General features: G+C 59.7%; 4 protein-coding genes and 1 long non-coding RNA gene across 5 annotated transcripts; 3 read left to right on the forward strand and 2 right to left on the reverse strand.

The window, feature by feature from the left end:
• Positions 1–1,300: 1,300 nt before the first annotated feature.
• Positions 1,301–2,357, reverse strand: LOC137457210 (scale keratin-like). Its single transcript, XM_068169038.1, has 2 exons — positions 2,254–2,357; positions 1,301–1,890 (listed from the first exon to the last, which is right to left on the reverse strand). The coding sequence occupies exon 2, from the start codon at positions 1,867–1,869 to the stop codon at positions 1,483–1,485; it is 387 nt and encodes a 128-aa protein (XP_068025139.1). The 5' UTR covers positions 1,870–1,890; positions 2,254–2,357; the 3' UTR covers positions 1,301–1,482.
• A 918-nt stretch (positions 2,358–3,275) lies between these two features.
• LOC137457181 (scale keratin-like) lies at positions 3,276–4,069 on the forward strand. The gene is made up of 2 exons (XM_068169003.1): positions 3,276–3,348; positions 3,478–4,069. The coding sequence occupies exon 2, from the start codon at positions 3,501–3,503 to the stop codon at positions 3,885–3,887; it is 387 nt and encodes a 128-aa protein (XP_068025104.1). The 5' UTR covers positions 3,276–3,348; positions 3,478–3,500; the 3' UTR covers positions 3,888–4,069.
• A 6,966-nt stretch (positions 4,070–11,035) lies between these two features.
• On the forward strand, positions 11,036–14,977 carry LOC137457211 (scale keratin-like). Its single transcript, XM_068169039.1, has 2 exons — positions 11,036–11,142; positions 13,918–14,977. The coding sequence occupies exon 2, from the start codon at positions 13,939–13,941 to the stop codon at positions 14,608–14,610; it is 672 nt and encodes a 223-aa protein (XP_068025140.1). The 5' UTR covers positions 11,036–11,142; positions 13,918–13,938; the 3' UTR covers positions 14,611–14,977.
• A 2,474-nt stretch (positions 14,978–17,451) lies between these two features.
• LOC137457234 (uncharacterized) lies at positions 17,452–18,536 on the reverse strand. Its single transcript, XR_010991220.1, has 2 exons — positions 18,405–18,536; positions 17,452–18,042 (listed from the first exon to the last, which is right to left on the reverse strand). It is a non-coding gene; the product is annotated as an uncharacterized lncRNA (long non-coding RNA).
• Positions 18,537–19,459: 923 nt separating this feature from the next.
• On the forward strand, positions 19,460–20,200 carry LOC137457192 (scale keratin-like). Its single transcript, XM_068169016.1, has 2 exons — positions 19,460–19,499; positions 19,609–20,200. The coding sequence occupies exon 2, from the start codon at positions 19,632–19,634 to the stop codon at positions 20,016–20,018; it is 387 nt and encodes a 128-aa protein (XP_068025117.1). The 5' UTR covers positions 19,460–19,499; positions 19,609–19,631; the 3' UTR covers positions 20,019–20,200.
• The last annotated feature ends 1,228 nt before the right edge of the window (positions 20,201–21,428 follow it).

Here is a 21,428-nt window from a genome sequence, read left to right on the forward strand (position 1 = left end):
TCCAGGTCGTTGAGTTCAACCATTCCCCAACTCTACCAAGTCTGGTGCTCAACCGTGGCCCTCAGCACCACATCTCCAGGGCTCTGAAAGCCCTCCAGGGATGGGGACTCCACCACTGCCCTGGGGCAGCCTGGGTCAGATCTGGACACCCTTCAAGGGGCAGAAATTGTTCCTCATGTCCAACCTGAACCTCCCCTGGGGCAACTCGAGGCCATTTCTTCTTGTCCCAGCTCCAACTGCCAACTTTTCCACTGCTCACCTCTTGGGAAGTTCTTCAGTACCAGGCTGGTGAGAGCCTGGCACAGGCTGCCCAGGGAGGCTGTGGCTGCCTCCTGCCTGGGGCTGTTCAAAGCCATGAGGAGCTGAGTCTGGTTGAGAGGTGTCCCTGGGCACGGCAGGAGGTTGGGGCAGATGAGCTCTGAGCTCCCTTCCAAGCTGAGCCATGCTGTGATCCTCTCCACGAGGCAGCAGCAGGCAGGTGCCAGGCAGCACCCAGGGTGTTGTCAGACAAGTGCCCAGCCCAAGATAAGGAGGTTGCTGGCAGCTCTCAGCACCCAGCTAAGGCCAGCAAGCAGCAGTGGCTGGGCTGGGTACTCAGGGTGAGCTCATGGCTCATGTCAGGAGTGCCTGGAGCCAGCTCTGCTGCCAGGGCCTCCTCTTGTGTGGCAGCTGGAGGAGTGGAGGGGTTTGTTCCACAGGTTCCCCAAGGACCAGGCTTGGAAGAGCTCTAATTATTTGGTTGCATTAATGACACTGGGAGCTGATCTGGGAGCAGTCTGGGAGCTGATCTGGGAGCTGTCTGGGAGCTGATCTGGGAGCAGTCTGAGAGCTGATCTGGGAGCTGTCTGGGAGCTGATCTGGGAGCTGCCTGGGAGGTGATCTGGGAGCAGTCTGGCTCCTGGGCTGAGCACAGAACGCTGAGGGGCATGAACCAGGAGGGACTGGAAAATCGAGGAGGCTTAATGGGTGGAAGTGAGGACTGATGAAGTGAGGCCCCTGCTGAGCCCTGCCCCTGCTGACTGCAGGGAAAAGCTCTGATAAGCACAGGCTGAGAGCAGAAAAAGGGCACAGGAGAGGAAAAATCACCTGAGCCTCCTTGGAGTCTTCTCTTCTCCAGGTAGAGCACCCCCAGAGACCTCAGCCTGGCCTCAGAGCAGAGCTGAGCTGGGGAGGGGCTGGCACTTGGAGCGAGGGCAAGAGGAAACAGCCTCAAGATGCCCCAGGGGAGGCTTAGACAAGGATTGCCCTGCCCAGAGCTACTCGAATCCAAATTCAAACACGGAGGAAAGGAGACAAAAGCTTCATGCAGGAAGAGTTTATTGTGCCCAAGGGAACAGGAGAGATTCATAGAGCCATGGAGGACAAAGGACAGAGACCCTGCTTGGCAGGAGCTGGGCCAAGGAGAGAGATCTTCTCAAGGGCATCTCCTGCTGGTCCCAGTGCCCTCTGGAGCTGCGGGCACCACCCGGGGCTGCCGAGTGCCTAGCAGGGCCCGCAGGTGTCCCAGAGCTTCTTGGTGTAGCGAGGCAGCAGGCAAGGGCTGCAGGCAGGAGCAGCGTAGGGTCTGCCAAAGGTGCAGAGCCCCCCCGAGCCCTGGGTGGCGCTGGCGCCGTAGAGGCCCCCCAGCCCCAGGGAGCCCCCAAAGGCAGGGGCTCCGGAGGAGCCCACCACGGCTTGCTGGGGGAAGGAGCTGAGGATGGGGCCGGGGAAGGTGACGACGACAGGGGGCGGCTGGATGAAGGCCGTGGAGTCGGGGCACTGGCGGGCACACAGCTCGTTGCAGCTCTCAGCGATGGGCTGGGGCACGGCCACGCTGGTTTTGGGTGGGCACACGGCGGCCTTGGGTGGGCACAGGTCGTAGCAGGACATCTTTGTGGGTGAGAGCTGAGCCTGGAGGACGCAGAACAAAGCAGAGCAGTCAGGAGCAAGGATCAGATCCCAGGGCAGAGCAGGTTCTTGGCTCGCAGAGCCAGCCCGCAGCTGGTGATCTCAGTGCCACTGCTTGCCCACAGTGCCCACCCCTTGCCATCTGCCCGCAAGACACCCAAGTGCCCTGCTCTCTGCAGCCCTCCCCGGGCCCTCTCTCCACGCTGCCAGGGCACACCAAACCCTCGCCGAGAGCCTGTGCAGGGCCTGGCTTGCAGGGTGCCGGCCGGGGGCTCATTCTCCGTGCCGCCCAAACTCCTGCAGCCCTGCCCGCCCAAGCCCCGGGCTGGTCCCTGCCACAGCACAGGGAGCCCCAGGGGCACTCACCGAGCCTTGAGCTGAGCAGAGGCAGGCAGGAGCAGTGGATGGCAGTGGCCGGCCAGGGCACAGCTTTTATGCTGTGGCGGCCAGCACGGGGAGGAGCTGCCAGGCTGGGGGCAGGAGGCTCTTGCTGGCCGAGCCCCTGCCTCCTCCCAGCCCGACACGGGGCTGTGCTGCTGACGCTGCTGCCTGCCCAGCCCCAAGCCGCTCGCCCAGCCCCGGCACTGCCCCACCCGGGGCTCTTGCCAGCTGCCACCTCCTGAGTGCCACCAGCCCTGCTGGCTCCCAGCCAGCACCAGGGACCAAGCCAGGGCACTCCTCTGCCCACTGCCTGCTCAGCACCGAGGGCCCAGCATTGTCCACTCCAGCAGGCAGCCTCCCTCTGCCTGCAGGCTTTGCCCATGCCCCTCTGCAAAGCTGGGCGACAAAGACCTCTCCTGCTCCTCCCTGACACCACAACCACACAGTTCCATAGGGAGCCTTCCAGCACAGCCTCTGCCAGCCCTGCCCCACTCCTCCCATTCCCTCTCAGCGGTCCCTACAGCCCCATGGCAGGGCAGGTGCCCGATGGCTCTCAGCACACAGAGCAGCACAGAATCCTTTCACTGGGGAAAGATCTTTCTGAGGATTGATCCAAACAGGAAGGCAAGAGGAGATAGGAGAGGGCACAGCAAGGAGCTGTGCTGAGGAGGGCACCGCAACAGCTCAGTTGGGAGGCAAGGCTGAGGGCCCTGGGGCTGTGCAGCCTGTCCAGGAGTTGTCTGAGTGGGGAAGTGCTCAGTGCTTCGGGGTGAGGAGGATGACACCACCTCAGAGGTGTCCCCAGAGGTGCCAGAGCTGGGGGTGATGCCTGCTGCCCTTGTGCCCACACAGCAGAAAGGAGAGGAAATGCTGGCAGTGGAATGTGCTGCTGTGGGGAGGGGAAGCTGAGTCAGGCAGAGGGGCAGGATCTGGGCAGCCCTGTCCTCCTTGGCAGCAGGGAGTGGCCCCTCTGCAGGCTGGCCCAGCTGCTGCTGAGCAATGGCAGGGCCCCTATAAAAGCTGTGCCCGTGCCACTGGCTGCCATCCACTGCTCTGGCCACCTTCTCCTCGGGGAACAGGGTAAGTGTGCCAGCGCTGCTGCCTGCTGCTGCCTGCTGCTGCTGCCTGCTGCTGCCTGCTGCTGCAGCCCTGCCCCTCCGCTGGGGCTCTGCCCTCTGCCTCTGCACTGCCATCTGTGCCCTCTTGCAGAACTGCGTCTGACCCGCCCCAAGATGTCCTGCTACGACCTGTGCCCACCCAAGGCCGACGTGTGCCCACCCAGAACCAGCGTGGCCGTGCCCCAGCCCATCGCTGAGAGCTGCAACGAGCTGTGTGCCCGCCAGTGCCCCGACTCCACGGCCTTCATCCAGCCGCCCCCTGTCGTCGTCACCTTCCCCGGCCCCATCCTCAGCTCCTTCCCCCAGCAAGCCGTGGTGGGCTCCTCCGGAGCCCCTGCCTTTGGGGGCTCCCTGGGGCTGGGGGGCCTCTACGGCGCCGGCGCCACCCAGGCCTCGGGGGGGCTCTGCACCTTTGGCAGACCCTACGCTGCTCCTGCCTGCAGCCCTTGCCTGCTGCCTCGCTACACCAAGAAGCTCTGGGACACCTGCGGGCCCTGCTAGGCACAGCCCCACGCTGCCCCCACACCACTGCCCAGCACCACTGCCCCCATGCACAGTGAGCCTCTGCACAAGAGCCTTCTGAAGGCAGCAACCTCTGCCAGCAGCCCTGCTGCCTCCTGCCCACCAGCTCCCTGACCACCTCTCCTGCCTCTTTGTCCACAATAAATGTTTCTGGCATCCAACTTTGCTCTCTCTTGCTTCTCCTTGCACGTCTGAAGACCATCAGGGGTGGGGTGCTGGTGCCTGGCTCCTGAGGGAGGTGCCAGCATGGTCAGGGCTGCCCAGGTGAGGTGAGGGTGGGTGCTGTTGGGAGAGGAGGATGCAGGCAGCAGGCAGAGGAGAGAGAGCCTTGCCTGGGGCTTGCAGGGTGTGTGGGCAGGGCAGAGAGCAGCACAGGCTCTGGCTGAGCTCCTCGGCCTGGGCTGCCCAGCGCAGAAGGGAGCAGCACCGCAGCTGCCAGCTCCCAGCTTGAGGGCATCTCTGGAAGGAACACAAACGGCTGAACAGGAGGAGTGAGGAAGAGGGATCCAGGCTGCTTGCAGAGGTGTGCAGTGGCCAGAGAAGAGGCCATGGGCAGCAGCTCAGGCTGCAGGGACTGCAGCTCTGCATCCCAAAGGACTTGATCCCTGCGAGGGTGACTGAGCCGTGGCACAGGATGTTGCCAGATGCTGAAGCAAAGGAAGGAATGGTTTGGGGATGTGGTAAAGAGAGAGAAAAAAGGAAACAACGTGGAAAAGGGATTATGAAGGCAAAGAGGAGAGGAATGGGATAGGGATGAAGAAAATTGAAAGGGATAATGGAGGAGAAGAATTAGGAAAGGGGGAAGGGAAAGCAAATTTGTAGGTAAAGAACACTGAAAGAAATGAATGAACAGAATGGATAAGGGGAATGGAAAGGGACAAAAAATTGGGGGGGGCAGTGCAAATGAGATGAGGTAGAAGAAAATTAAAAGACAGTGGAAAAAGAATCAGAAGAAGCAGAGAAATTGAAGGGGAAGTGAAGGAAGAGGTGGTAAAGAAAGGAAAATGAAGGGAGAAGAGGAAGGAGGAGATGAAAGAGAAGAGGACGGAGACATAAAAAGGGGAGAAGGAAGAGGAAGGGAAATTGGAGGGGAAGAAGGTGAATAAAAGGAATGAAAAGTGAAGTGGAAAGAGTAGAAGAGGAGGAAAGGAAATGAGTTTGGGAAGAGGAAGGAAAAGCAATTGAGAAGGGGTAGCTCAGGTGGCCACAACCTCTGCCCTCTGCCTTCCCTTGCAGAGCCTTCAGCAGAGCTGTGAAGGCAGCAAGCGGCAGGAGCCTTGGCAGCTCTTGGCCCTGGCTGGCTGCAAGCCCCTGGGGCAGCTCTGCTCCTGGCCAGGGAGTCTGCAGCTGTGCAGTGTCCCCCGGGCTGCTTGTCCTGCATGCAGGGCAACTGAGCAGCTTTGGGCAGGGCCCTCAGAGCTGAGGACCAGGAGGCTGTGTGGTAAGAGGTGCCAAGGCTGGGGGTTTCCCCAGAGACAGCTGATCAGGGCTGTGCTGGGGCTCAGGCAGTACACTGTCCCGGCCGGGGAACAGCAAGTGCAGGGGGAAGGAGCCCTGAGGCCGGGCTGGGGCTGGCAAGGACACACGGAGAGGCAGGGGGTGGCTGCAGCATTGTTTTATTGCAAGGGCAGCAAAAGAGGCACTGGAGACAGAGAGCTGACCCTGGAGGACGCAGAACAAAGCAGAGCAGTCAGGAGCAAGGATCAGATTCCTGGGCAGAGCAGAAGGAGATCTCAGAGCCAGCCCCTTGCCCACAGTCCCCACCTCTTCCCTTCTCTCAGGTGGCTCTGGTCTGAGGGTCTCAGGTGGCTCTGCTCTGAGGGTCTCAGGTGGCTCTGCTCTGAGGGTCTTAGCTCTGCTGAGGACAGGCTGAGGGAGCTGGGAGTGGGCAGCATGGAGAGGAGAAGGCTCCAGGGGGATCTCAGAGCTGCCTGCCAGGGCCTGAAGGCTGCAGAAGGACTTTTCATGAGGGTGTCTGAGCCAGGCCAAGGGGAGATGGTTTGGAGCTGAGGCAGAGCAGGGTGAGAGTGGAGCTGAGGAAGAAGTTCTGCAGTCCCAGAGTGGGGAGGCTGTGGCACAGGCTGCCCAGGGAGGCTGTGGCTGCCTCCTGCCTGGGGGTGTTCAAGGCCAGGCTGGATGAGGCCCTCAGCAGCTGAGTCTGGTTGAGAGGTGTCCCTGGGCAGGGCAGAGAGTTGGAGGAGATGAGCTCTGAGCTCCCTTCCCTCCTGAGCCACGCTGAGGTTCTGTGAACCCCTGCTTCTGAGGGAGCTCTCTGGGCTCTGCTCCACCACTCTGGGTGTAGCTATGCCAGGGGGAGGTTGTTTGGTGCAAAGAAGGAAGGTTAGGAAGAGCTGAGTCTGGCCAGGCCAAAAGATACCTCAAAGATTGGCTCTAAAAGGTGGAGCCAGGACCTGGGAAGCCAAATCCTCTCTGCTCCTGCCTGGGGGTATTCAAGGCCAGGCTGGAAGAGATCCTGAGCAGCTGAGTCTGGCTGAGAGGTGGCCCTGGGCATGGCAGGGGGTTGGAGGAGATGATCCCTGAGCTCCCTTCCAACCTGAACCACTCCATGCTGCTATGTTTCTGTGGCTACTGAAAGGGATTCCAGCCCTGCCAGGATGAAGACAGACCCCACTGCACCCTGGAGGGGCTTCTCTTGGCCAGTGGTTGCTGTCTGCTTTGGGACCAATGTGTGCTTGAAACCCAAACTCCAATGAAAAGAAGGTGCCAGGGGTGTTAAAAGCCAGGAAGTGCTCCCAGGACAGGGCCAGGTGACCTTTAGCATCCCTCCCTCGAGGTGACCAACCTCTCCTAATGGTGGGGTGCACCCATCCAGGCCCAGCTGTGACACAGCAGCTGCTGATGGAGGCTCCTGAGGGATGCAGAAATCCCTTGGAATGTCCTTGTGAAAGCTCTGGGAGGCTTCTGCTCCCTGCAGGAGGTCAGGGGAGCTCTGGATGTGTCTGCAGCTTTGGGGAAGCTCATAATTGGGCAGTAATCTGTGTTCTGAGGGATAATTGCAGTGGTAATTGTGGTGGTAAGCAGCATAATGAGAGTGTGTGGCAGCAACGGCCCAAACAGGGAGAGGAACCTCAGCAGAAGCCAGCAGTGACCTTTCCCAGTGCACTCCCAAGGCTTAATTGCCCTCTGCTGAAAGATGGTCCTGCAAGGGACTGCTTGCAAGGTCTTCTTGTGGTGGGATGAGAGGCAATGGGTTGAAGCTTGAGGAGGGGACAGGTTGAGACTGGAGATGAGGAAGGAATCCCTGAGAGTGAGACACTGGAACAGGCTGCCCGGGGGGGGCTGTGGCTGCCCCCTCCCTGGAGGTGTTGGCTGGATGAGGCCTTGAGTCAACCTGGGCTGGTGGAAGGAAGCATTCTGAGCAGTTTTGACTCCAGTTTTACCCCAGGCAAGGTGGAAAAGGGCCAGGAGCAGCAGCAAGGTGGGAAGCCAGGGCAGGAGTTAGGAGGAGAAATTCCCAGAGGGCTGAAAGGGTTCAGCTAAGTGGCCTCAGAAGTGGGGGTGGAAGTCCAAACCTCCTTGGCTGTGGAGCCATAGAACCACAGAATTGTCAGGGTTGGAGGGGACCCCCAAGGCTCAGCCAGCTCCAACCCCCCTGCCAGGGGCAGGGACAGCTCACCCCAGGGCAGGCTGCTCACAGCCACCTCCAGCCTGGCTGCAAACACCTCCAGGGCTGAGGCTTCCAGCACCCCCCTGGGCAGCCTGGGCCAGGCTCTCACCACCCTCCTGGGCAACAACTACTTCCTCACAGCCAATCTCAATCTCCCCACTTCCAGTGCTGCTCCATCCCCCCCAGTCCTATCCCTCCCTGACACCCTCCAAAGTCCCTCCCCAGCTTCCTTGCAGCCCCCTGCAGATCCTGGAAGGCCACAAGAAGCTCTCCTGGGAGCCTTCTCCTCTCCAGCCTGCACAACCCCAACTCCCTCAGGCTGTCCTCACAGCAGAGCAGCTCCAGCCCTCTGCTCCTCCTCGTGGTCCTCCTCTGGACACCTTCCAGCCCCTCCAGATCCTTCCTGGCACAGAGGCTCCAGAGCTGGACACAGAGCTTCAGCTGTGGGCTCAGCAGAGTGGAGCAGAGGGGCAGAATCTCCTCCTTTGACCTGCTGGCCACACTTCTCTTGCTGCAGCCCAGGATGTGATTTACTCTCTGGGCTGCAAGTGCTCACTGCTGGCTCATAAGGAACCACCAGCACTCACTGGTGGGGTTAAAGCTGCTTTGGGAAGGTGCCCATGGCAGTGGGGGGAGGGGGGTTGGAACTGGATGGTCTTTGGGGTCCCTTCCAACCCATTCCATGGTTCTGTGGTCAGTTGTAGACCAGGGTCAGGGGCTGTGGAGCAAGTTAGGAATCCAAGGAAACTTCAGGAAGAGGAATCCTCTGAAAGCTGAGAGAGGTTTGAGTATTCCCAGGTAGGCTCTCAGCTGCTCTCTGGAAACCTGACCACCACTTCTTGGGTGTTTGTTTGGGGACTGTCTAAAAAAGCTTCCAGAAGGGGCTCAGAAAGCTTCCAGAAGGGGCTCAGAAATCTTCCAGAAGGGGTTTAGAAAGCTTCCAGAACCAGAAGGGGTTTAGAAACCTTCCAGAAGGAGCTCAGAAAGCTTCCAGAGAGGGCTCAGAAAGCTTCCAGAAGGGGCTCAGAAACATTCCAGAAGCAGAAAGGGTTTAGAAACCTTTCAGAAGAAGCTCAGAAAGCTTCCAGAAGGGGTTTAGAAAGCTTCCAGCAGGAGCTCAGAAAGCTTCCAGAGAGGGCTCAGAAAGCTTCCAGAAGGGGCTCAGAAAGCTTCCAGAAGGGACTCAGAAAGCTTCCAGAAGGAGCTCAGAAAGCTTCAAGAAGGGACTCAGAAAACTTCCAGAAAGGGCTCAGTAAGCTTCCAGAAGGGGCTCAGAAAGCTTCCAGAAGGGGCTCAGAAAGCTTCCAGAAGGGGCTCAGAAAGCTTCCAGAAGGGGCTCAGAAAGCTTCCAGAAGGAGCTCAGAAAGCTTCCAGAAGGGGCTCAGAAAGCTTCCAGAAGGAGCTCAGAAAGCTTCCAGAAAGGGCTCAGAAAGCTTCCAGAAGGAGCTCAGAAATCTTCCAGAACCAGAAGGGGTTTAGAAAGCTTCCAGAAAGGGCTCAGAGAGCTTCCAGAAAGGGCTCAGAAAGCTTCCAGAAGGAGCTCAGAAATCTTCCAGAACCAGAAGTGGTTTAGAAAGCTTCCAGAAAGGGCTCAGAAACATTCCAGAAGCAGAAAGGGTTTAGAAACCTTCCAGAAGAAGCTCAGAAAGTTTCCAGCAGGAGCTCAGAAAGCTTCCAGCAGGGGCTCAGAGAGCTTCCAGAAGGGGCTCAGAAAGCTTCTAGAAGGAGCTCAGAAAGCTTCCAGAAGGAGCTCAGAAAGCTTCCAGAAGGGGCTCAGAAAGCTTCTAGAAGGAGCTCAGAAAGCTTCCAGAAGGAGCTCAGAAAGCTTCCAGAAGGAGCTCAGAAAGCTTCCAGAAGGGACTCAGAAAGCTTCCAGAAGGAGCTCAGAAAGCTTCCAGCAGGGGCTCAGAAAGCTTCCAGAAGGGACTCAGAAAGCTTCCAGCAGGGGCTCAGAAAGCTTCCAGAAGGGGCTCAGAAAGCTTCCAGAAGGAGCTCAGAAAGCTTCCAGAAGGAGCTCAGAAAGCTTCCAACAGGGGCTCAGAAAGCTTCCAGAAGGGGCTCAGAGAGCTTCCAGAAGGGGCTCAGAGAGCTTCCAGAAGGAGCTCAGAAAGCTTCCAGCAGGAGCTCAGAAAGCTTCCAGAAGGAGCTCAGAAAGCTTCCAACAGGGGCTCAGAAAGCTTCCAACAGGGGCTCAGAAAGCTTCCAGCAGGGGCTCAGAAAGCTTCCAGCAGGGGCTCAGAAAGCTTCCAGAAGGAGCTCAGAAAGCTTCCAGAAGGAGCTCAGAAAGCTTCCAGAAGGAGCTCAGAAAGCTTCCAGCAGGGGCTCAGAAAGCTTCCAGAAGGGACTCAGAAAGCTTCCAGCAGGGGCTCAGAAAGCTTCCAGAAGGGGCTCAGAAAGCTTCCAGAAGGAGCTCAGAAAGCTTCCAGAAGGAGCTCAGAAAGCTTCCAGCAGGAGCTCAGAAAGCTTCCAGAAGGAGCTCAGAAAGCTTCCAGAAGGGACTCAGAAAGCTTCCAACAGGGGCTCAGAAAGCTTCCAGAAGGGACTCAGAAAGCTTCCAGCAGGGGCTCAGAAAGCTTCCAGAAGGGGCTCAGAAAGCTTCCAGAAGGAGCTCAGAAAGCTTCCAGCAGGAGCTCAGAAAGCTTCCAGAAGGAGCTCAGAAAGCTTCCAACAGGGGCTCAGAAAGCTTCCAACAGGGGCTCAGAAAGCTTCCAGCAGGGGCTCAGAAAGCTTCCAGAAGGAGCTCAGAAAGCTTCCAGAAGGAGCTCAGAAAGCTTCCAGAAGGAGCTCAGAAAGCTTCCAGCAGGGGCTCAGAAAGCTTCCAGAAGGGACTCAGAAAGCTTCCAGCAGGGGCTCAGAAAGCTTCCAGAAGGGGCTCAGAAAGCTTCCAGAAGGAGCTCAGAAAGCTTCCAGAAGGAGCTCAGAAAGCTTCCAACAGGGGCTCAGAAAGCTTCCAGAAGGAGCTCAGAAAGCTTCCAACAGGGGCTCAGAAAGCTTCCAGAAGGGGCTCAGAGAGCTTCCAGAAGGGGCTCAGAGAGCTTCCAGAAGGAGCTCAGAAAGCTTCCAGCAGGAGCTCAGAAAGCTTCCAGAAGGAGCTCAGAAAGCTTCCAACAGGGGCTCAGAAAGCTTCCAACAGGGGCTCAGAAAGCTTCCAGCAGGGGCTCAGAAAGCTTCCAGAAGGAGCTCAGAAAGCTTCCAGAAAGGGCTCAGTAAGCTTCCAGCAGTGGCTCAGTGAGTTTCCAGAAGGGATGAGAGTGTCTGTGTGTGGTGAAACTCCAGGGAGGACAGAGAGGTGCTGCTCCTGCCATGAATCATAGGTTTGGGGTGAGAGATGCTCTCGTGCTCCACATCCCTCTCTCAGGTGACAGCAGCTGGGCTGATGCCACCCCCTGGCTCCGGGCGCTGGCTGGGAGCACAAACAGGGAGCCCAAACCAATTTCATCACGTTGCAGAGCTATCAATCCCCAAAAATGTGCTGCCTCAACACATGGGATCCACCCCCACGGGGTGAGCCTCTCCCCCCCCAGGCAAGCTGAGCTGTATAAAAGCTCTCTGCGCTCAGGGCCCCTCCAACATCTTCTCTTCGCTCCTTCTCCTCGGCACATCTGGGTGAGTCTCTGCCTGCTCTCTGCAGCTGCTGGCAGAGCTTTTTGCTCTGCACTCTGGCCTGGCACTGGGGCTTCCACTAGGGGCTCAGTGGGTAAAGCTTTGGTGAGATTTACCTTCTCCCCTGACAGGATCTGAGGTGTTGTGGGCAGCTGCTCTTGGAGGCCTTCAGGGCTGCTGTTTGCTGTCAAAGCCTCTTGGTATGGCAGAAGATTTCAGGCAGAAGGCTCTAGGTTGGAAAGGACCTATGACACCAAGCTGTGTGGTGCAGCAGATGGGCTGGAGGGAAGGGATCCAGCCAGAGGGACCTGGACAGGCTGGAGGGAAGGGATCCAGCCAGAGGGAGCTGGACAGGCTGGAGGGAAGGGATCCAGCCAGAGGGAGCTGGGCAGGCTGGAGGGAAGGGATCCAGCCAGGGGGAGCTGGACAGGCTGGAGGGAAAGGATCCAGCCAGGGGGAGCTGGACAGGCTGGAGGGAAAGGATCCAGCCAGAGGGAGCTGGACAGGCTGGAGGGAAGGGATCCAGCCAGAGGGAGCTGGGCAGGCTGGAGGGAAGGGATCCAGCCAGGGGGAGCTGGACAGGCTGGAGGGAAGGGATCCAGCCAGAGGGAGCTGGGCAGGCTGGAGGGAAGGGATCCAGCCAGGGGGAGCTGGACAGGCTGGAGGGAAAGGATCCAGCCAGAGGAAGCTGGGCAGGCTGGAGGGAAAAGATCCAGCCAGAGGGAGCTGGGCAGGCTGGAGGGAAGGGATCCAGCCAGAGGGAGGTGGACAGGCTGGAGGGAAGGGATCCAGCCAGAGGGAGCTGGGCAGGCTGGAGGGAAGGGATCCAGCCAGAGGGAGCTGGGCAGGCTGGAGGGAAGGGATCCAGCCAGAGGGAGCTGGGCAGGCTGCAGAGCTGGGCACAAGCCAACCTCAGGAGGTTCAACAAGACCAAGGGCAGGGGCCTGAAGCTGGGTCGAGGCAATCCCAGGCACAAATCCAGGCTGGGCAGGCACTGGCTGGAAAGCAGCCCTGAGGAGAGAGCCTTGGGGGTGCTGGGGGAGGAGAAGCTCACCAGGAGCTCTCAGTCTGCACTTGCAGCCCAGAAAGCCAAGCAGAGCCTGGGCTGCAGCAGCAGAAGTGTGGCCAGCAGGGCAAGGGAGGTGATTCTCCCCCTCTGCTCAGCTCTGGGCAGACCCCACCTGGAGTCCTGCCTCCAGCTCTGGAGCCCCTAGGACAAGAGGGATCTGGAGGGGCTGGAAGGTGTCCAGAGCAGAGCCAGGTGGATGATCAGAGGGCTGGAGCTGCTCTGCTGTGAGGACAGCCTGAAGGAGTTGGGGCTGTTCAGTCTTGAGAAGAGAAGGCTCTGAGGTGACCTCATTGTGGCCTTCCAGGATCTGCAGGGGGCCTACAGGAAGGCTGGGGAGGGACTGCTCAGGATCTCAGGCAGTGATAGGACTAGGGGGAATGGAATGAAGCTGGAGGTGGGGAGATTCAGGCTGGAGGTGAGGAGGAAGTTCTTCCCCATGAGAGTGGTGAAGCCCTGGGATGGGTTGTGCAGGGAGGTGGTTGGGGCTCTGTCCCTGGAGGTGTTTAAGGCCAGGCTGGCTGAGGCTCTGGGCAGCCTGATCCAGTGTGGGGTGTCCCTGCCCATGGCAGGGGGGTTGGAACTGGCTGAGCCTTGTGGTCCCTGCCAACCCTGACTGATCCTATGACACTATGATGACCTTCCAAAGTCATCCAGTCCAACCCCACCCTGCAGCCAGCAGGGACATTCCCAACTGGAACAGGTTGCTCAGAGCCCCAAGCAAGCTGAGCTGGGCTGGTGCCAGCCATGGGGCATCTCCCACCTCTCTGGGCAGCCTGTTCCAGTTCATCCTTAGCTGCAGGAGTGTGGGGGACTCATCCCAGCTGGCTTCCTCCCCTCTCTCTCTGTGGGACACTGGAAATGGGAAAGTTGGAATCCTCAGGGCTCACAGGGAAATGCTGAGCTGAGAAAAGGACCTCCCATTATAGGGCTGGGGTTTAGCACCAGGCATGGGCCAGACTTAGGCCATGGCTGGGGTCGATCCTGAAGGTCTCTTCCAAGCCAAACCATTCTGGGAGTGCCTGCAGCTTATTGCAGAGCACTCAAGAAGCTTCTCCAGGCATCAGGCTCTGGCTTGGAGTGGGTGAGACAGAGAGGAACTGAGAGGTGTTGGAAGTGCCCTGTAAGAAATTCAGTGAAGAGAGAGAGAGAGAAAGAGAGAGAGAGGCTGAAAGGGGTTAGGGAATCCTGAAGGGAACCCCAGGAGCTGCCAGGTGAAGCCCTGGGGGGTTTCATGTCAGTGTGAGCAGATCATTTGTGGTGAGACTTCTTCAGAAGCTTTCAGAGGCCAGCCTCAGACCATTGTGTTGCTGAGCTGGTCAGGAATAGCTCAGAGCCCTGATTGAGTGTCAGGAAGCTGGGGCTGAGCAATTCCCTGTAATGGGCTCAGCAAAGCATTCCCAGAGCAAATCTGGGCAGGCAATGGCTTCTAATCCTTTCTCTGACAGGGCTCAGCATAAAGGGGAGCAGTGGGAAGGAGGAAGAGTGATGAAACTCTGCCTAAACAGCCCTCTGGGAGTCAGTCCCCAGTCAGTCCTTGCTGATGCTCTGAGTCACCAAAGCTCCTCAGCAAACCATTTCTGCTGCTCTGCCTCAGCTTCCCTTCCTGGCAGGCAGGGGTGAACTGGGGTCCTCCAAAGCTCCCTGCTCTGCAGCCAGGCTCTGCAGCTGTGTCCTCTGTGTGTCAATAATGCTAAACCCAACTCTTTCAGGCTGCCCTCCACCGCTGCAAGATGTCCTGCTACGACCTGTGCTCCGCTCCTGCCTCTGGCATCAGCTGCCCCCAGCCCCTGGCTGACAGCTGCAACCAGCCCTGCGTGCGGCAGTGCCCTGACTCCAGCGCCCTGATCCAGCCTCCTCCAGTCGTGGTCACCTTCCCTGGCCCCATCCTCAGCTCCTTCCCCCAGAGCTCTGTCGTGGGATCCTCTGGAGCTCCCTTCCTTGGGTCCTCTGGAGGATCCTCCCTGGGCTTTGGGGGTCTGTATGGCTCTGGGAGCTCCTCCCTGGGCTTTGGGGGTCTGTATGGCTCTGGAGGCTCCTCCCTGGGCTTTGGGGGTCTGTATGGCTCTGGGAGCTCCTCCCTGGGCTTTGGGGGTCTGTATGGCTCTGGGAGCTCCTCCCTGGGCTTTGGGGGTCTGTATGGCTCTGGAGGCTCCTCCCTGGGCTTTGGGGGTCTGTATGGCTCTGGGAGCTCCTCCCTGGGCTACAGAGGTCTGTATGGCTCTGGAGGCTCTTCCCTGGGCTTTGGGGGTCTGTATGGCTCTGGGGGCTCCTGCCTGGGCTTTGGGGGTCTGTATGGCTCTGGGGGTCTGTATGGCTATGGCAGATCCCTTGGTTCTGGCCTCTGCAGCCCTTTCTCCTACCGGTTCAACAGGCTCCGCCGTGGGAGCTGTGGGCCCTGCTAGACCCTGCTGCAGTGACCCTTGGCCAAAGGATGCCTGGCAAAGCCCTGACCCACTGCTGACCCTGCCCTGAACTGCTCAGCAAGGGGCAGAGCACCCAAGGCTTCCAGTTGACACAGTGGAGTTACAGCATCTCCATCAGCTGCACTCCTCCTGTCCTTCCTCATCTGTTCCACCTCTTCCTCGCCTCTGCCACCAGCCAGGTGTTGGCCACTGCCCCTCTGGGCACTTCCTGCTCCCACCTGGAGAAGTTCTGCCCAAAGACCTCTGTGGAAGCCTGCAGGGAGGCACAAGCTGCCTGCCTCTGCCCCACTCCTCTGCCTCCAGTGCCTCTTTTGTTGCCCTTGCAATAAAACAATGCTGCAGCCACCCCCTGCCTCTCCGTGTGTCCTTGCCAGCCCCAGCCCGGCCTCAGGGCTCCTTCCCCCTGCACTTGCTGCCCCCGGCTGGGACAGGCCCTGCCTGAGCCCCAGCACAGCCCTGCTCAGCTGCCTCTGCTCAGGAAGTTATCTACCCAGTCTGCCACAGAATCCCAGCGTGGTGGGGTGGGAAGAGACCCCTGCAGATCATCCCCCCCAGCCCTCCAGCAGGGCTCCCCCAGCAGCTTGCCCAGCAGCACAGTACCCAGGGGGGGCTGGAAGCTCTCCACAACCTCTCTGGGCAGCCTGCTCCAAGGCTTTGACCCCTGCAGATCATCCCCCCCCAGCCCTCCTGCTCCAGCAGGGCTCCCCCAGCAGCTTGCCCAGCAGCACAGTGCCCAGGGGGGGCTGGAAGCTCTCCACAACCTCTCTGGGCAGCCTGCTCCAGGCCTCCAGCAGCCTCACACCAAACAACTTTCTCCTCCTGGGGTCCACTTTGTGCCCCTTGGTCCGTCCCTGGGCACCACTGAGCACAGTCTGGCCCCAGCCTCTTGCCTCCCCCAGCCTTCAGCTATCTAAAAGCCCCAGAGCCGCTGCTGTGCCCACCACACTCTCCTGTTTGTCAGACCTGCAGCACTCGGCCCTGGGCTTTTTCACCACGAATTTAGCGCTGGGATTCCTCCTGAATTTGGCGCTGCGCTGGGGGGGCCCCGAGCTGCGCTCCAAAGGCGAGGGAAGGAAGCTGTGTGCTGAAGTTCCACCAAAGCACAGCCCTGCAAAGGAGCAGCAGGAGGAGAGCAAACCATGGGCGAAGGAGGTGAAGATGAGGATCTGATGAGCCACCCCCAAGCGCTTCCTCTTCTTTTCTTTGGCTTAATCGCTGCCTCCTCACCTCGGGGAGGCTGCGGCTGGGTCTCTGAGCTGGGTCAGGTGAATGGAGATGAGCAACAAACCGCCCAGGATTTCCCTGGCAGGGCAGAGGAACTGCCCAGGAAAAGCTCTGCAGGTGGAAGCTGCCTGGGCTCAGCCCTCGGTCAGCGTCGTGGACAAGTCTGATCTCGACAGGGAATTTCGAGGGGGGGGTGTGTGTGTACCCCCCCGAAATGGATTGGACATGGCACTGAGTCATGGAAAGGACCTTCCAGGTCGTTGAGTTCAACCATTCCCCAACTCTACCAAGTCTGGTGCTCAACCGTGGCCCTCAGCACCACATCTCCAGGGCTCTGAAAGCCCTCCAGGGATGGGGACTCCACCACTGCCCTGGGGCAGCCTGGGTCAGATCTGGACACCCTTCAAGGGGCAGAAATTGTTCCTCACGTCCAACCCGAACCTCCCCTGGGGCAACTCGAGGCCATTTCTTCTTGTCCCAGCTCCAACTGCCAACTTTTCCACTGCTCACCTCTTGGGAAGTTCTTCAGTACCAGGCTGGTGAGAGCCTGGCACAGGCTGCCCAGGGAGGCTGTGGCTGCCTCCTGCCTGGGGCTGTTCAAAGCCATGAGGAGCTGAGTCTGGTTGAGAGGTGTCCCTGGGCACGGCAGGAGGTTGGGGCAGATGAGCTCTGAGCTCCCTTCCAAGCTGAGCCATGCTGTGATCCTCTCCACGAGGCAGCAGCAGGCAGGTGCCAGGCAGCACCCAGGGTGTTGTCAGACAAGTGCCCAGCCCAAGATAAGGAGGCTGCTGGCAGCTCTCAGCACCCAGCTAAGGCCAGCAAGCAGCAGTGGCTGGGCTGGGTACTCAGGGTGAACTCATGGCTCATGTCAGGAGTGCCTGGAGCCAGCTCTGCTGCCAGGGCCTCCTCTTGTGTGGCAGCTGGAGGAGTGGAGGGGTTTGTTCCACAGGTTCCCCAAGGACCAGGATTGGAAGAGCTCTAATTATTTGGCTGCATTAATGACACTGGGAGCTGATCTGGGAGCAGTCTGGGAGCTGATCTGGGAGCTGTCTGGGAGCTGATCTGGGAGCAGTCTGGGAGCTGATCTGGGAGCTGTCTGGGAGCTGATCTGGGAGCAGTCTGGGAGCTGATCTGGGAGCAGTCTGGGAGCTGATCTGGGAGCAGTCTGGGAGGTGATCTGGGAGCTGTCTGGCTCCTGGGCTAAGCTCAGAACGCTGAGGGGCATGAACCAGGAGGGACTGGAAAATCGAGGAGGCTTAATGGGTGGAAGTGAGGACTGATGAAGTGAGGCCCCTGCTGAGCCCTGCCCCTGCTGACTGCAGGGAAAGCTCTGATAAGCACAGGCTGAGAGCAGAAAAAGGGCACAGGAGAGGAAAAATCACCTGAGCCTCCTTGGAGTCTTCTCTTCTCCAGGTAGAGCACCCCCAGAGACCTCAGCCTGGCCTCAGAGCAGAGCTGAGCAGGGCAGGGGCTGGCACTTGGAGCGAGGGCAAGAGGAAACAGCCTCAAGATGCCCCAGGGGAGGCTTAGACAAGGATTGCCCTGCCCAGAGCTACTCGAATCCAAATTCAAACACGGAGGAAAGGAGACAAAAGCTTCATGCAGGAAGAGTTTATTGTGCCCAAGGGAACAGGAGAGATTCACAGCATCATGGTGGACAAAGGACAGAGACCCTGCTTGGCAGGAGCTGGGCCAAGGAGAGAGATCTTCTCAAGGGCATCTCCTGCTGGTCCCAGTGCCCTCTGGAGCTGCGGGCACCACCCGGGGCTGCCGAGTGCCTAGCAGGGCCCGCAGGTGTCCCAGAGCTTCTTGGTGTAGCGAGGCAGCAGGCAAGGGCTGCAGGCAGGAGCAGCGTAGGGTCTGCCAAAGGTGCAGAGCCCCCCCGAGCCCTGGGTGGCGCCGGCGCCGTAGAGGCCCCCCCAGCCCCAGGGAGCCCCCAAAGGCAGGGGCTCCGGAGGAGCCCACCACGGCTTGCTGGGGGAAGGAGCTGAGGATGGGGCCGGGGAAGGTGACGACGACAGGGGGCGGCTGGATGAAGGCCGTGGAGTCGGGGCACTGGCGGGCACACAGCTCGTTGCAGCTCTCAGCGATGGGCTGGGGCACGGCCACGCTGGTTTTGGGTGGGCAGACGGTGGCCTTGGGTGGGCACAGGTCGTAGCAGGACATCGTTGTGGGCGAGAGCTGAGCCTGGAGGATGCAGAACAAAGCAGAGTAGTCAGGAGCAGGAATAGATCCCAGGGCAGAGCAGGTTCTTGGCTCGCAGAGCCAGCCCGCAGCTGGTGATCTCAGTGCCACCTCTTGCCCACAGTGCCCACCCCTTGCCATCTGCCCGCAAGACACCCAAGTGCCCTGCTCTCTCTGGCCCTCCCCGGGCCCTCTCTCCACGCTGCCAGGGCACACCAAGCCCTGGCCGAGAACCTGTGCAGGGCCTGGCTTGCAGGGTGCCGGCCGGGGGCTCATTCTCCGTGCCGCCCAAACTCCTGCAGCCCTGCCTGGCCAAGCCCCGGGCTGGTGCCTGCCACAGCACAGGGAGCCCCAGGGGCACCCACCGAGCCTTGAGCTGAGCAGAGGCAGGCAGGGGCAGTGGATGGCAGTGGCCGGCCAGGGCACAGCTTTTATGCTGTGTTGGCCAGCACGGGGAGGAGCTGCCAGGCTGGGGGCAGGAGGCTCTTGCTGGCCGAGCCCCTGCCTCCTCCCAGCCCGACACGGGGCTGTGCTGCTGACGCCGCTGCCTGCCCAGCCCCAAGCCGCTCGCCCAGCCCCGGCACTGCCCCACCCGGGGCTCTTGCCAGCTGCCACCTCCTGAGTGCCACCAGCCCTGCTGGATCCCAGCCAGCACCAGGGACCAAGCCAGGGCACTCCTCTGCCCACTGCCTGCTCAGCACTGAGGGCCCAGCATTGTCCACTCCAGCAGGCAGCCTCCCTCTGCTTGCAGGCTTTGCCCATGCCCCTCTGCAAAGCTGGGCGACAAAGACCTCTTCTGCTCCTCCCTGCCACCACAACCACACAGTTCCATAGGGAGCCTTCCAGCACAGCCTCTGCCAGCCCTGCCCCACTCCTCCCATTCCCTCTCAGCGGACCCTATATCCCCATGGCAAGGCAGGGGGCCCATAGCTCTCAGCACACAGAGCATCACAGAATCCTTTCACTGGGGAAAGATCTTTCTGAGGATTGATCCAAACAGGAAGGCAAGAGGAGATAGGAGAGGGCACAGCAAGGAGCTGTGCTGAGGAGGGCACCGCAACAGCACAGTTGGGAGGCAAGGCTGAGGGCCCTGGGGCTGTGCAGCCTGTCCAGGAGTTGTCTGAGTGGGGAAGTGCTCAGTGCTTCGGGGTGAGGAGGATGACACCACCTCAGAGGTGTCCCCAGAGGTGCCAGAGCTGGGGCTGATGCCTGCTGCCCTTGTGTCCACACAGCAGAAAGGAGAGGAAATGCTGGCAGTGGAATGTGCTGCTGTGGGGAGGGGAAGCTGAGTCAGGTAGAGGGGCAGGGTCTGGGCAGCGCTGTCCTCCTTGGCAGCAGGGAGTGGCCCCTCTGCAGGCTGGCCCAGCTGGTGCTGAGCAATGGCAGGGCCCCTATAAAAGCTCTGCCCGTGCCACTGGCTGCCATCCACTGCTCTGGCCACCTTCTCCTCGGGGAACAGGGTAAGTGTGCCAGCGCTGCTGCTGCCTGCTGCTGCCTGCTGCTGCAGCCCTGCCCCTCCGCTAGGGCTCTGCCCTCTGCCTCTGCACTGCCATCTGTGCCCTCTTGCAGAACTGCGTCTGACCCGCCCCAAGATGTCCTGCTACGACCTGTGCCCACCCAAGGCCGACGTGTGCCCACCCAGAACCAGCGTGGCCGTGCCCCAGCCCATCGCTGAGAGCTGCAATGAGCTGTGTGCCCGCCAGTGCCCCGACTCCACGGCCTTCATCCAGCCGCCCCCTGTCGTCGTCACCTTCCCCGGCCCCATCCTCAGCTCCTTCCCCCAGCAAGCCGTGGTGGGCTCCTCCGGAGCCCCTGCCTTTGGGGGCTCCCTGGGGCTGGGGGGCCTCTACGGCGCCGGCGCCACCCAGGGCTCGGGGGGGCTCTGCACCTTTGGCAGACCCTACGCTGCTCCTGCCTGCAGCCCTTGCCTGCTGCCTCGCTACACCAAGAAGCTCTGGGACACCTGCGGGCCCTGCTAGGCACAGCCCCACGCTGCCCCCACACCACTGCCCAGCACCACTGCCCCCATGCACAGTGAGCCTCTGCACAAGAGCCTTCTGAAGGCAGCAACCTCTGCCAGCAGCCCTGCTGCCTCCTGCCCACCAGCTCCCTGACCACCTCTCCTGCCTCTTTGTCCTCAATAAATGTTTCTGGCATCCAACTTTGCTTTCTCTTGCTCCTCCTTGCAAGTCTGAAGACCATCAGGGGGTGGGGGTGCTGGTGCCTGGCTCCTGAGGGAGGTGCCAGCAGGGTCAGGGCTGGCCAGGTGAGGTGAGGGTTGGTGCTGTTGGGAGAGGAGGATGCAGGCAGCAGGCAGAGGAGTGAGAGCCTTGCCTGGGGCTCGCAGGGTGTGTGGGCAGGGCAGAGAGCAGCACAGGCTCTGGCTGAGCTCCTCGGCCTGGGCTGCTCAGCGCAGAAGGGAGCAGCAGCGCAGCTGCCAGCTCCCAGCCGGGAGGCTCTGTCCAGTGCTGAGCTCGCAGCGCAGTGCAGATGTGGAGATGCAGATGGGCAGAGGCTGCAGCCAAGGCCACGCAGGGCATGGAGGCAGAGGGAGCATCTCCCTGGGCTGAGCCTCTGCGTCTGGGACTGTTGCTGACGGCCAGGAGGAGATAGAGGGCATCTGTAGAAGGAGCACAAAGGGCTGAGGATTGGCAGGAGTGAGGAAGAGGGAGCAGGCTTCTTGCAGAGGTGTGCAGTGCCCAGAGAAGAGGCCATGGGTAGCAGCTCAGGCTTCAGGGACTGCAGGTCAGCATCCCAAAGGACTTGATCCCTGAGAAGATGTCTGAGCCGTGGCACAGGTTGTTGCCAGAGGCTGAAGGAAATGAGAGATAGGTTTGGGGATGTCATAGGGAGAGAGAAGAAGGGATAACATGTGGAAAGGGAATAAGAAGGAAAAGAGAAGAGGAATGGGATAAGGGTGAAAAAAAAGGAAAGGGGAACGGGAAAATGGACGAGAAGAATGAGGGAAAGAGGAAAGGGAAAGGTTAAGCAAATTTGTAGGCAAAGAAGAATGAAAGTTAAGAATTAACAAAATGGATAAGGGGAAGGAGGAAAAGAAGAGGGAAAGAAATGCAAATGAGAAGAGGCAGAAGAAAATTAAATGAGAGGGGGAAAAGAAGCAGAAGAAGGAGAGAAAGTGAAGAGGAAGTGAAAGAAGAAGTGAAAAACTAAAGGGAAATGAAAGGAGAAGAGGAAGGGGCAGATGCAAGAAGAAGAGGATGATAGAGAAGAAAATGAAAGGAATAGAAAAGGGCAAGGGAAATAAGAGACAAAAAGGGAAGAAGGAAGAGGAAGGGTGTCGTAGGGTTGGAAGGGTAAGGCCCAAAAGCCTCCTCCCTCCCCCCTGTAAAGTAAAGGGAAAGAAAATTGAAGGGAAAGGGAAAAAAAAC

Source organism: Melanerpes formicivorus, unplaced genomic scaffold (assembly GCF_026170545.1).
Source record: "Melanerpes formicivorus ecotype bairdi unplaced genomic scaffold, bMelFor1.0.p_v2 SCAF_164, whole genome shotgun sequence".
NCBI lineage: Eukaryota > Metazoa > Chordata > Aves > Piciformes > Picidae > Melanerpes > Melanerpes formicivorus.